Below are 13906 nucleotides of genomic sequence, written 5' to 3'. Positions count from 1 at the left end.
TAAATAAATAAATAAATAAATAAATAAATAAATAAATAAATAAATAATTCAAAAACCAGAAGGGCTTCATAGTCCAAAAATTGGGCTACGTACAATTCAGTGCTTCTACTATTCGGTACACAGGACCCTTAGAGAAGCTCTCTCACAACAGACTTAACTAAATTGTTACCTTTCCTCCTGCTGTGACTGTTTCTTCATCCTGCTCATCTGCAAAACCAAAACACACAATTCATTTTCAAAACAGGTAAATGTTCTTTGGGTTATTTGGAAAATTAATGGTCTAAGAACTGAAACTGGACAAAGAAAAGGAATGAAATAGAGCATTATAAAAGCAAAATCACTCTGAATAATTCACTAAATTAGAATTTTACACAGAATCACAGACGTAATTAGAAATTCAAAGCAAAGATCATTAAAAATTTCAAACAGTAGGGAATTTAATTACTACTTGAGCTAATATCATAGTCATGATCTTAATAACAGACACAGGACTTGATTATGATTCTTGTCTCCTGGGTTTTGCTAAAATAACAACATTTGGGTTCCAAAAGAATTGAGTAAAGAATGATGAGTAAAAAAACAAGTGATAACCAATCCCTTACTAACCTTAGTAAGACAGTGCCTTCTGAGGATACAGGGCTCAGCATGAGAGAAAGCCCAGGTAAAATTTATAAACTAGACAGTTGATTTCCACAGTGAAAAGCAAAACTGCCAGTACAGAATAGGAAAGAGGTAGTATTAAAGAACAACAAATTACATTATTGTATGTCTGTAATATTTAAGCTTTTTATGACTACTGTGACAGTTGGCACTAGGTGAGGCATGATGAAGTTCAAAAAGAACACGGGATGCTGGGTGCAGCAGTGCACATCTACAGTCCCAGCTACTCTGGAGACTGAAGTGGGAGAATCACTCAAGGCCAGGAGTCCAAGTCCAGCCTGGGCAACACAGCAAGATCTTATCTCTTATTAAAAAAAAAAAAAAAAAAAAAAGGATAGGGTGCGGTCACTCACAGCTATAATACCAACACTTTTGGTGGCTGGTACGGGATATAGCAAAAATAAACAGAAATTTATCAGATTTTGAAAAATGCTATACAAAGAATAAACATGAATATATTAGAGAGGAAGTGGGTAGGCAGATACTTCAGAGCAAGTTAAGAGGTGTCTCTGAAAAGGTGGCCTTTAAGTTGAAATGTTAAGAGATGAGAAAGACAAGGTAATTATTCCACAGAAAGGAAAAAACCAAATCAAAGGGCCTCCAGTTGGATTGGCTTGGTGACTTCACAAAACAGAAAGCCACTATGAAAACGCATAAAGGCTGAGCAAAATAGACAAACCACAACAGCAAGTCCAGTGATACAAAGCATTGGCAGGAAACATAAGACAGACCAGGACCGAAAATGGGATTCTGCAAAATATTTGGAAAGAGGTTACTGAACCTCTTTAAATCTCCATTTCCTCATCAATAAAACAAAACAGTTTAACAGTGAAGTGCAAACACACGTAGAACAAGATCTGACAACTACTCATGCCACCCAGAGATGGACACGGTGGCTTAATGTGTGAGTTAGTCACAAATACTTGCTAACAAGGAATAGGCGATTCTGGATGTGAAAAAAATACAGTATTAATTACCAGTAGGAGTTCTGCAGCTCTGCATAGTGACTATTTTTATCTAGGAAGTAACTAACAGAAAGAAATCTAGGTAAAGCTGCCAAAAACAAACACTTGGTACATTGGACAATGGTAAACCATAGGATAACCAATCTCTTACTAGAAACTATTAGTTTGACTTAATAATCTCTCCCATTACTCAAATTACACATTTTTAGTCTGCCAAGTTTCATTCCCCAAGGTAGTCTTGGTACTCAATGGAAAGATACTTCTGATAATACTAAATTAGCTGATCCCTAAATGGTAATATTCAATAAATGTTCTCTTCTCTCTTTCAGATGTGAGAAAATATGCTCCACACCAAACAACTGAATCCTTCAGAGACCTGAAGAATGAAAGACCTATATTTGACGAGGTAGCATATAAGGTAGAACACAGAGCAGTTAAAACAACAGCTCTGGTCAGGCACGGTGGCTCACGCCTGTAATCTCAGCACTTTGGGAGGCTGAGGTGGGTGGGTCGCCTGAGGTCAGGAGTTCGAGATCAGTCTGGCCAACCTGGTGAAACCCCATCTCTACTAATAATACAAAAATTAGCCGGGCATGGTGGCACGTGCCTGTAGTCCCAGCTACTCAGGGGGCTGAGGCAGGAGAATCACTTGAACCCGGGAGGAGGAGGTTGCAGTGAGCCAAGATCGTGCCACTGCACTCCAGCCTTGGTAACAGACTGAGACTCCGTCTCAGAAAATAATAACGACTGCAATTTATTCAAATACAGAATTCCTTCATTAGAAGATAGAATTGATGTCTCATTTTCTAAAAAAGGAGATCTTGAAAATCCCTTTCAGGTTTAAAATTCCATAAAGTCAAACATTTAGTATATACTGAAAACATTAGGTTCTCCTTTACAAGTGAATAAAAGAAATCAAGGCTATTGTCTCATCCACAACTCTCCAGAACAAAGATGTTTAAAACTACCCCTATTTAATTTTTAAAGAGAACAAGTGATTATATTTTTCTCTATTTTCCTGCAAAATCACTCAAGAATTACACTTTGTGAAAATGTACTCTAAGACTTGGAAATACTAGGAAAAGATGACGTCATTCTCATTTCATACTGCTTAGAAACTTTAATTTGACTTACTAAGTATTAACACGCCACAGATTTTTGTTCTAACAATACAATATCAACTTGCATACTATGTTACAAAAACAATTCTTTCAGCGACATTTGAAAAAGTACTTTAATTAGAACTATTTTGTTAAAACTCATATTTATATTCAATTATAATATTACCACCTTTGCTAGTTTGTAGAAAAATATGCTCCAACAGGGGGAGATCACTAAGAATGGCAACAATGGATCACAGGAAATTAACTTTCCTACAACAGTAGCTACCCAAATCATAATGCCACTAAGAGTAAGCCACAGCTAATATCCCGCAGTGGTTAAGCACAAGTCTCACTTAAGAAAGGAGTATCGGCCAGTCACGGCAGCTCACGCCTGTAATCCCAGCACTTTGGGAGGCCGAGACAGCCGGATCATGAGGTCAGGAGTTTGACACAGGCCTGATCAACATGGTGAAACCCCGTCTCTACTAAAAATACAAAAATTAGCTGTGCGTGGTGGCGCGTGCCTGTAATCCCATCTACTCAGGAGGCTGAAGCAGGAGAATTGCTTAAACCCAGGAGGCAGAGTTCGCAGTGAGCCGAGGTCGTGCCACTGCACTCTACCCTGGGCAACAGAGCGAGATTCTGTCTCAAGAAAAAAAAAAGAAAAGGAGTGTATCACGCTGGGCATGGTGGTATGTGCCTACAATCCAAACTACTTGGAAGACTAAGGTGGGAAAATCGCTGGAGCCCAGACGTTTAAAGCTGTGGTGGTCTATATTACGCCACTGCACTCCAGGCTTACCAACAGAACAAGACCTTGTCTCTAAAAAACAGATAAAAGAGAGAATAGACTATCAAAGGAGATGACATATTCAAGACAGAAAGCACAGACCATTGTATATTTTTTGGGGGGGTGCTTACCTAGATCCGCTACAGTTCCTCCTTTAACAGGTGTATTTTCACTATCTTTCTTTAGGTTCACTAGAAAAACAAGAGTTATGTTTATGTGGGAAAGTTGTGCTTCTTTTTAGAAAGCAAACAGAATAGGACATGATTAAACGACATGCATCTCACTACAACTGCAACACAATTCAATATTTTCAGGTAAAAATCATAAGTCCAGATATGAAATATTTAGTAGATTATATTCTAATTACCCAAGCACCGTGTATTTTCATCATAAAAGTAAACAATACAAAATACTCAACAAAACATGAAAATAATCTTTCAATCCCTTCCATAAAAGTTTTTTTGTTGAAGTTTATGTTGCATTTGTTTTGATTCTCACTTCTATTCCATTCATTCATTTAAAAAAAAATTAAGGAAGAACTAATACCTTTTCAGTTTGTTTTGAGACAGGGACTCAGTCTGTCGCCCAAGCTTGAGTGCAGTGGTACGATCAAGGCTCACCGCAGCCTTGACCTCCCAGGCTCAAGTGATCCTTTGATCTCAGGCTCCTAAGGAATTAGACTATGGGCACATGCCACCATACCTAGATAATTTTTTTATTTTTTATAGAAACATGGTTTCACCATGTTGCCTAGGCTAGTCTCGAACTCCTGAGCTCATGCAATCCACTCACATCAGCCTCCCAAAATGCCGGGATCACAGACATGAGCCACTGCGTCTGGCCAAACGAATCTTTTATACATCCATATGGACGTCAAAATATATCCTGAGGGTTTTTTAACTCTATGTAAATGTTATCAATACTGTGCTTAGTTCTTAGCACTGACCTTCTTTCCACGTAAGAACTTTGAGTTACATTACATTTCTTTCATTTTTACAAGTCCACTGTGTCCATGGGTGGATGTAAGTTAACTGGCCCTACATTTGTGGAAATCATGTTTATTTTGAATATTTCACTGTTAAAAAACATACTTTTGTAATTATCATTGTGGGCACATGTAATTATTTAAGATAAATTCTAAAAATAAAACACTGCAACTAAAGGTACACATTTTAAAATTTTAAAAACACAGTCAAGGCCGGGTGAAGTGGCTCATGCCTGTATTCCCAGCACTTTGGGAGGTTGAGGCAGGTGTATCATTTGAGGTCAGGAGTCTGAGACCAGCCTCGCCAACATGGTGAAATTCCATCTATACTAAAATACAAAAACTAGCTTGACATGGTGGTGTGCATCTGTAATCCCAGCTACTTGGGATGCAGAGGCAAGAGAATCACTTGACCTGGGAGGTGGAGGTTGCAATGAGCGAGACTGTGCCACTGCATTCCAGCCTGGACAATACAGCGAGACTCAGATTCTAAAAAAACAAACAACAACAACAAAAAAATACAGCCGAATTGTGTTAAATGTCTTCGTTAATTTACACTTTCCATCAACAGCATTTGATAGTACTCATTCCTCAAAACTTTCACACTTTTCCATCTACCTTTTAGGTTGTGAAAATCTTATTGATGCAAACAGTGATCTGAAGAACTTGCATATCTTTAAGTGACCATCTGTTCACACACTTCTTGGCCATGTATTTCTAACAAGTTACCAATCTGACATAAGCAACAGTAAATACTTACTCTAAGGAGTTCAGACTCTTTATACATTTTTAGGATTGTAGTCCTTTGTTAAATGGGTAAATACTTTCTCCCCAAAAAAAAAAAAAAACCTGTTTAAAGTGCTAAATTTCTTGTATTTAAACCTCAACTAGTTAACAGTGTTTCTAAATATATTTGATGAGCTAAACACATAGTAACAGAAAAAAATGTGTGCCCATAAAATTCTTATGTTGAAACCCAACTGTAGTGTCCTGGCATTTAGAAGTGAAGCCTTTGGAAAATAATTAAGTCAGGAGGATAGGCCCCTCAAGAATGGGATTAATGCCCTTATAACTGGGTGTAGTGGCTCATGCTTGTAAGTCCTAGCTACTAGGGAGACTGAGGCAGGAGAAACACTTGAGCCTAGGAGGTGAAGGCTGCATGAGTTATGATTGCACAGCTGTATTCCAGTCTGGGTGGCAATGCAAGTATGTACTTTTAATTAATTAATTTTATGTTAGGTGAAGTATATCTCAATTAAAACAATGCTATATTATGCATAAAATCATACACTGGAAAACTGAATGCCTGTTTTCTATTTCACCCTCAGCATCTGTCCCTGTAGTGGTTGAAAAAGTCATCCAGGCACAGTGGCTCATGCTTGTAATCCCAGAACTTTGGAAGGACAAGGCAGACGGATCACCTAAGGTCAGGAGTTCCGACCAGCCTGGCCAACATGGTGAAAGCCTGTCTCTACTAAAAATACAAAACTTAGCTGGGCATGGTGGAAGGCACCTGTAATCCCAGCTACTAGGGAGGCTGAAGCAGGAGAATCACATGAACCTGGCAGAGGTTGCAGTGAGCAGAGATTGTACCAATGCACTCCAGCCTGGGCAACAGAGCAAGACTCTCTCAGAAAAAAAAAAAGGTCAGGCGCAGTGGCTCACGCCTATAATCCCAGCACTTTAGGAGGCTAAGGTGTGCAGATCACTTGAGGTCAGGAGTTAGATCAGCCTGGGCAACACACTGAAACTCTATCTCTAATAAAAATACAAAAATTAGCCAGACATAGTGGTGCACTTCTGTAATTCCAGCTACTCGAGAAGCTGAGGCAGGAGAATCACTTGAACTCAAGAGGCAGAGGTTGCAGTGAGTCGAGATCATGCCACTGCACTCCAGACTGGGTGACTGAGCAAGATGCCATCTCAAAAAAAAAAAAGGCCAGGCGAGGTGGCTGATGCCTATAATCAGCACTTTGGGAGGCTGAGGCGGGTGGATCACCTGAGATCAGAAGTTCAAGACCAGCCTGGCCAACATGGCAAAACCCTGTCTCTACTAAAAATACAAAAACACTGGCCAAGCGTGGTGGCGGGCGCCTGTAATCTCAGCTACTCAGGAGGCTGAGGCAGGACAATCACTAGAATCCTGGGGGCCGAGGTTGCAGTGAGCTGAGATCATACCACTGCACTCCAACCTGGGCAACAGAGCCCAGACTCTGTCTCAGAAACAAAACAAACAAACAAACAAATGTATACAACACTAGACTCAAAAACTGTACAACACATGTCCTTTTCAAGTAGTACAAGCAAACGTTCACCAAAATAAACTATATGCTGTGTAATAAAACAAGTATGAATAATTTTTTTTATTTTTGAGACAGAGCTTTGCTCTTGTCGCCCAGGCTGGAGTGCAATGGCGCAATCTTGGCTCAATGCAACCCCCACCTCCTGGGTTCAAGTGATTCTCCTGCCTCAGCCTCCTGAGTAGCTGGGACTACAGGCACCTGCCACCACACCCGGCTAATTTTTTGTGTGTGTTTTTAGTAGAGATGGGGTTTCACCATGTTGTCCAGGCTAGTCTTGAACTCCGGACCTCAGGTGATCCACCCGCCTCGACCTCCCAAAGTGCTGGGATTACAGGCATGAGTCACCGTGCCCGGCCAAGTGTGAATAAATTTCAAAAGACTAGATTTTCAGTGAATGATTTTGGGTTTTTTTGAATCAGGGTCTCACTCCTTAGCCCAGGCTGTGGTGCAGTGGTGCGATCATGGCTCACTGAAGCCTCAATGTCCTTGGTTTCCAGCAATCCTCTCACTGAACAGCCAGGACTACGGGGAAAGACCACCATGTCCAGCTCTGCCATAGATTTTAATTAGGAATTAACTACAAAATAAGCCAGACATGGTAGCTTGCACTTTGGGAGGCTGAGGCGGGCAGATTGCTTGAGCTCAGGAGTTTGAGACCAGTTTGGGCAATATGGCAAGACCATGTCTCTACAATGAATAAAAATTAGGCAAACGTGGTAGTGAGCACCTGCATCCCAGCGAAAATGAGAGGCTGAGGTGGGAGGATCACTTGAGTGAGCAGTGAGTCACGACTGTACCAATGCACTCCAGCCTGGGCGACAGAGCGAGAGACCCTGACTTTTTTTTTTTAATTCCAGGAATGCAAAGTTGATTCAACCACTACAAAAATCAATGTAATTAAATAATATTAACTGATTAAAAGGAGAAATATCATTACATCAGTGGATACTGAAGAATGGTATCAAAATTTGGCATTCATTCATAAGAACTCACAAAAATCCAAGAAGAAAGCTTCCTGAAATTGATGAAACATCTATTGTGTGATATCACACATCATGGTAAAACATAAATGTGTTCTTTCGAAGACAGAGAAAAAAGCAAAAATGTCTGCTTTCTAAACTGCTATTAAAATTAAAATTATAGTGGAGGTATAACGTAATTGGAGGTTTGTATAACAGAAAATCCTAAGAAATCTACAAAAAAGTGCCAGAATACATGATTTTTTAAAAAGAAACAGAATACACGGTCAAAAATTAAGGAATATTAATTCTCTTTCTACATACTAGCAAAACATAAGTGGAAAATTTTAAACTTTCAGTAACAAAAAAAACTGATATATAAATTTAACAAAATGTGAAAGACCTCATAATAAAACATACAAAACACAGAAGAGGAAAAATTACATTAAATGCTGGTGCTAAGACTTACATGGAAAAGCTAAGAGCTATAATAGCAAAAACAATATTGAAAAATGTGAACAAAAGTTGAAGTTTACTCAATTTCAATACTTACTAAAAAAAACCATAACTCAGGCCCTGTGGTATTAAGTACAATGAGATGGTTAGAATAGAATACTGAATCTAAATGTAGACATGTGTGATGATTTTCAACAAAGGTATCAAAATAGTTCAATGTGAGAAGTAGTGTCTTTTCAAGCAAATGGTGTACAAACAACTAAATACCTATGTGCGGATTAAAATAAACTTCGACCCGTAATTCATAACATCCTCAAAAACAACTTTAAATTGGGTCACAGACCTAACTATAAGAGCAGAAGGCATAAGCCTTCTGCAAGAAAACACAGAAAAACACATTTACAACACTAACATAGGCAAAAAATTTCTTAGGACACAAGAAGTTAAGAGCACCTGTCCTCCAAAAAAAAAAAAAAAGTGTTAAGAAAATGAAAATCCAAGCAACTGTGAATAGGGGCTTGAACTGGTTATACTTAAATTCAGAAAAATCAAATGCTTGAATGGTGTAATTTATAAATTCACTAGAGAACAGAAAACCAATAAAAAGGACAACTACCAATTCTCCTGCTTATTTTTTTTTATCCTTTAATCCCTCCATCTGGATGTCAAGAACTGCTTGGGACACTTTCCTTGCCATCTTTGTCACCTTTAGCCTTAGTGCTTTAGCCTTTGACCAGACAACACACCATCAGCTGAGTGCAAAATACAGACAGACCAATGCTGATGAGCCTAGCTTCTCCTGGTATTCTTAACTGTCCTGTATGTATATACATATGTATATACATATATACACCCAGTGCCCATCTTATACATATGTATATTGCCCTATATGTCTATACATATGTATATTTCCCATTTGTGTGTGTATATATATACATACATATGCATATTGCCCTACATGTATATACCTATGTATATATACATATATACCCAGTGCCCATCTTAATTATTTATCAACTGCTCTGTCTTTAGTGCCATATAAACCATATAGTCTTCTTTATCAACTGCTCTGTTTAGTGCCATATAAACCATATAATCTTCTCCTATTTTTAACTGTATACTTCCTGAGTTTTAGTAACTCATCTTACTTTTAGATCCAGATGGCTTCCTATATTTTACAAATTTCTCAACAATGTACAAATGTACAAATAATGTTCTGGTTTTTCCTAGGCTTTTTATAATACTCTTTTCTGTCACTGCACAAGTTTAGCACAGGAGAGATAGTTATATGCTTCATACACATCTTAATCTAAATCCTGGATTTTTTTTCTACTTTTTCATTATTTTTCATGCTCACAGAATAGTAAAATAAAAAAGAGATACCTTATAATTTACTACAATCCTTCATCTTAGGCTGTTTTGAAGAAATTGTAATTCAGCTTCTAATAACCAGAAAAAGTTCTAATTCCTCCTGTTATTTCAATAAAGCATATTAAAAAAAAAAAACTACTAATAACTTTAATGACTTAGTTTCTAGTCCCCAAATTTTAAATCTCCACTTTCTAGATTCCAGTGAAATTCTATAAACTCAGATGATTAGTATGAGAGTTATAATTCACCAACTGATATATATAGTCATATATATAGTCTCTTATTTACAAGCTGCACCCACAAAGATGGGTGGAGAAGGCTAATAAATCATAAAATGCCAATCATAGGTCTTTACTTTTTAAAGTATGCTAGAGCTTATTTTTTTTAAATCTGATCACTGGCTCACTGAGGACACAAACATTTAATGGTCAATAAAAAATACCTTATCAATATTTAAAGAACATTTTGGCTTTTTTATGTTTGTTGTTTTTGTTTTTGAGACTGAGTCTCAGTCTGTCGCCCAGGCTGGTGTGCAGTGGTATGATCTCAGCTCACTGCAACCTCCGCCTCCTGGGTTCAAATGATTCTTCTGCCTCAGCCTCCAGAGTAGCTGGAATTACAGGCGTGCACCACTGTGCCTGGCTAATTTCTGTATTTTTAGTACAGATGGGGTTTCACCACATTGGCCGGGCTGGTCTTGAACTCTTGACCTCAAGTGATCCCCCTGCTTTGGTCTCCCCAAGTGCTGGGGTTACAGGTATAAGCTACCATGCCCAGCCCACTCTGAATTTAATTACATTGAATAGAAGTCAGGTCAGAATTTACAAAACTGGTAACTAAGGTTCATCACACTTAGAAGAAATTCATTACTGGAGATCTTCAAATCTACATTCACATAAAGCATTCCCTAGAGATTTCAGTAAGTTAAACTGTATATAAGTACATACTCCACTTTTTCGTATGAATATGATTCTGTTGCAATTTAAAAACCATTAATTTTGGCCGGGCGCGGTGGCTCAAGCCTGTAATCCCAGCACTTTGGGAGGCCGGAGGGGGGGAACACGAGGTTAAGAAATCGAGACCATCCTGGCTAACACGGTGAAACTCCGTCTCTACTAAAAATACAAAAAATTAGCCGGGCGTGGTGGTGGGTGCCTGTAGTCCCAGCTACTCGGAGGCTGAGGTGGAAGAATGGCATGAACCCGGGAGGCGGAGCTTGCAGTGAGCCGAGATCGAGCCACTGCACTCCAGCCTGGGCGACACAGCGAGACTCCGTCTCAAAAAAAAAAAAAAAAAAAAAAAAAAAAAAAAAAAAAAAAAAAAAAAACCATTAATTTAAAAACATTCCTAAATTTAAAGTTGTTTTTGGTCGCTGTAAGTTTTCTCAATAAACAAAGAGTAGGCCCAGGCGCAATGGCTCATGCCTGTAATCCCAGCACTGTGGGAGGCCAAGGCGGGCGGATCACGAGGTCAGGAGATCGAGACCATCCTGGCTAACACGGTGAACCCCTGTCTCTACTAAAAACTTCAAAAAATCAGCCGGGTGTGGTGGTGGGCACCTGTAGTCCCAGCTACTCAGGAGGCTGAGGCAGGAGAATGGCGTGAACCCGGGAGGCAGAGCTTGCAGTGAGCTGAGATCACGCCACTGCACTCCAGCCTGGGCAACAGAGAGATACTCCATCTCAAAAAAAAAAGAGTAAAACTACTTAAATGATTACAGAACATTCAAAAATGATATTCATAAAAGGGACAATCTATTCATACTTGAAAGTCGAGAACTGTGGACCCACAGCAAGCACTGACTCATCCCATGGTATTGCTGAGAATGACTAAATTACGTCTAACACTCTCATGCAGAATAATACAAACCATTTTTGGGAAGTACTACTTCTTCTATATTGGGTACAGGTGTTGGGTCTTCCATATCCTTGGTTAGATCTTCTTGCTCGTCTTCCTCTTTCTGACTTCTGCGCTTCCCATAAAGGCTAGCTTGGCTAAAACATACAAGGTATATGAAATATAAACAAGATTGATTATTGCTACTTATAGCAAACAGTTTCTGAGGCTGCACACCTTCATTATTTGTAGAATATATGCTAAAGATCACTTTTTTAAAAGACAAACAGTAGGTCAGTCACAGTGGCTCATGCCTGTAATCCCAGCATTTTGGGAGGCTGAGGCAGGTGGATCACTGAGGCCAGGAGTTTGAGACCAGCCTCGCCAGCATGGCGAATCCCTTTCTCTACTAAAAATACAAAAATAAACCAGGCATGGTGGCAGGCGCCTGTAATCCCACCTGCTCAGCAGGCTGAGGCAGGAGAATCGCTTGAACCCGGAAGGTGGAGGCTGGACTGAGCTGAGATGTTGCCAGTGCACTCCCACCTGGGTGACAGAGGGAGACTCCATCTAAAAGAATTTTTAAAAATAAAAAAGGTGGCCGGGCACGGTGGCTCAAGCCTGTAATCCCAGCACTTTGGGAGGCCAAAACGGGCAGATCACGAGGTCAGGAGATCGAGACCATCCTGGCTAACACGGTGACACCCCATCTCTACTAAAAAAAAAAAAAATAGAAAAAACTAGCCGGGCAAGGTGGCGGGCGCCTGTAGTCCCAGCTACTCGGGAGCCTGAGGCAGAAGAATGGCGTAAACCCGGGAGGCGGAGCTTGCAGTGAGCTGAAATCTGGCCACTGCACTCCAGCCTGGGCGACAGAGCGAGACTCCGTCTCAAAAAATAAAATAAAATAAAATAAATAAATAAAATAAAAATAAAAAAGTCAAACATTAAAAAGAAAAAATTAGATAACTTCCCCCAAATTACATCTAACCAGCCAATAAAACAAAAATAAAAGTTAACAGGCATAAAAAAATGGGCAAAAAATCCTACTAGACAATTGCTGGCACTATCACAAAAGGGACTTAAATTAGTGTAATAAAAGAACTGCTAAGGAAATATGATATATACTAAGATTATAAGCAATCACAAATGTGATCAAAGAGATGTACCACTGTGCTTTAATGGCCATTTTATCATCCAAATATCAGGAATGGCGAGTAGAATCCCTAAATATAGTACTAAATCTTCCGTATAAAATCGTCCACTGCTCTTGCACCAAAAATTCAATCAAATCATTATTAATTTTTAAAACTAATAAATGCCAGGGGGCTCAAAAAAATAAACCCAGTAATGATTCTTTACCTTTAGGGATTACAAGGGATATACAACAGAAACCCTTACCTCACATAACAGGATTCACAGAAACAAAGAGAAATACAATAGAAGTATTATATTTCAGTGCAGATAAATGAATAGAAGTACCAAGAAAATACATCACAGAGAGGTTGCAAAGATTGAAGGTTAGAGTTAAGTTGAACCTTGAGAATTGTTTAACAATTCACTAAGAGGTAAGGGCTGGGTGTGGTGGCTCATGCCTATAATCCAAGAGCAATGGAAGGCCAAGGCAGAAGAACTGCCTGAGGCCAGGAATTCGAGACCAGCCTCAGAAACAGAGCGAGACCCCATCTCTACCAAAAAACAAAAAATTTAAATTTTGAGACAGGGTCTCACTTTGTTGTCTAAGCTGGAATGCAGTGGTGCAATCACAGGTCACTGCATCCTTGAACTCCTGGGCTCAAGTGATCCTCCTTCCTCAGGCTCCTGAGTAGCTGAGGCTGTAAGTGCACACCATCATGCCCAGACTATTTTTCTTTCTTTAATTTATTCTAGATACAGGGTTTCACTATGTTGCCTCAGGTGATCTCAAATTTAAGCGATCCTCCTACTTTGGCCTCCCAAAGTTCTGGGATTACAGGCATGAGCCATGACTCCTGGCCCAAAAAGTTTTGTTTTCTTTTCTTTTGTTTTGGTGGGGGCAGGGGGAGGAGACAGTCTTGCTCTGTTGCCCAGGCTGGAGAGAAGTGGCACGAATCTCAGCTCACTGCAACCTTTGCCTTCTCAGGTTCAAGCAATTCTCATGCCTCAGTCTCCCCAGTAGCTTGGATTACAAGGGTGCACAACCACGCCTGGTTAATTTTTTTTGTATTTTTAGTAAAGATGGGGTTTCACTATGTTGCTCAGGCTGGTCTCTAACTCCTGAGCTCAGGCAATCTGTCCACCTCAGTCTCCCAAAGTGCTAGGATGACAAGCATGGACTATTGCACCAGCCTCCAAAAAGTTTTTAATGCTAAGCCAGGCATGGTGGCATGCACCTGTAGTCCTAGCCACTGAGGAGGACTGCTTGACCTCAGGATTTTAAGGTTACATGATTGCACCACTGCACTCCAGCCTTTATTCTGCACCCTGAATATTCTGCATTGT

The 13906-nt window shown here is 39.6% G+C and overlaps 1 protein-coding gene across 2 annotated transcripts in view; it reads right to left on the bottom strand.

Annotated features, from left to right (window-relative positions):
* The window catches only part of SMARCC1 (SWI/SNF related, matrix associated, actin dependent regulator of chromatin subfamily c member 1), a 205889-nt gene that overhangs the window by 102994 nt on the left and 88989 nt on the right, over positions 1-13906 (bottom strand). For both annotated transcript variants that reach the window (XM_023231828.2, XM_023231829.2), the window contains exons 11-13: positions 11462-11586; positions 3650-3709; positions 170-207 (exon numbers count right to left, since the gene is read on the bottom strand). In XM_023231828.2, coding sequence (XP_023087596.1) covers positions 170-207; positions 3650-3709; positions 11462-11586 — 223 coding nt within the window. The remainder of the gene's footprint in view (positions 1-169; positions 208-3649; positions 3710-11461; positions 11587-13906) is intronic.

This window comes from Piliocolobus tephrosceles, chromosome 2, assembly GCF_002776525.5.
Source record: "Piliocolobus tephrosceles isolate RC106 chromosome 2, ASM277652v3, whole genome shotgun sequence".
NCBI lineage: Eukaryota > Metazoa > Chordata > Mammalia > Primates > Cercopithecidae > Piliocolobus > Piliocolobus tephrosceles.
Note: the sequence above shows the minus strand (reverse complement) of the source record. Positions and strands in the feature narration are given on the sequence as shown.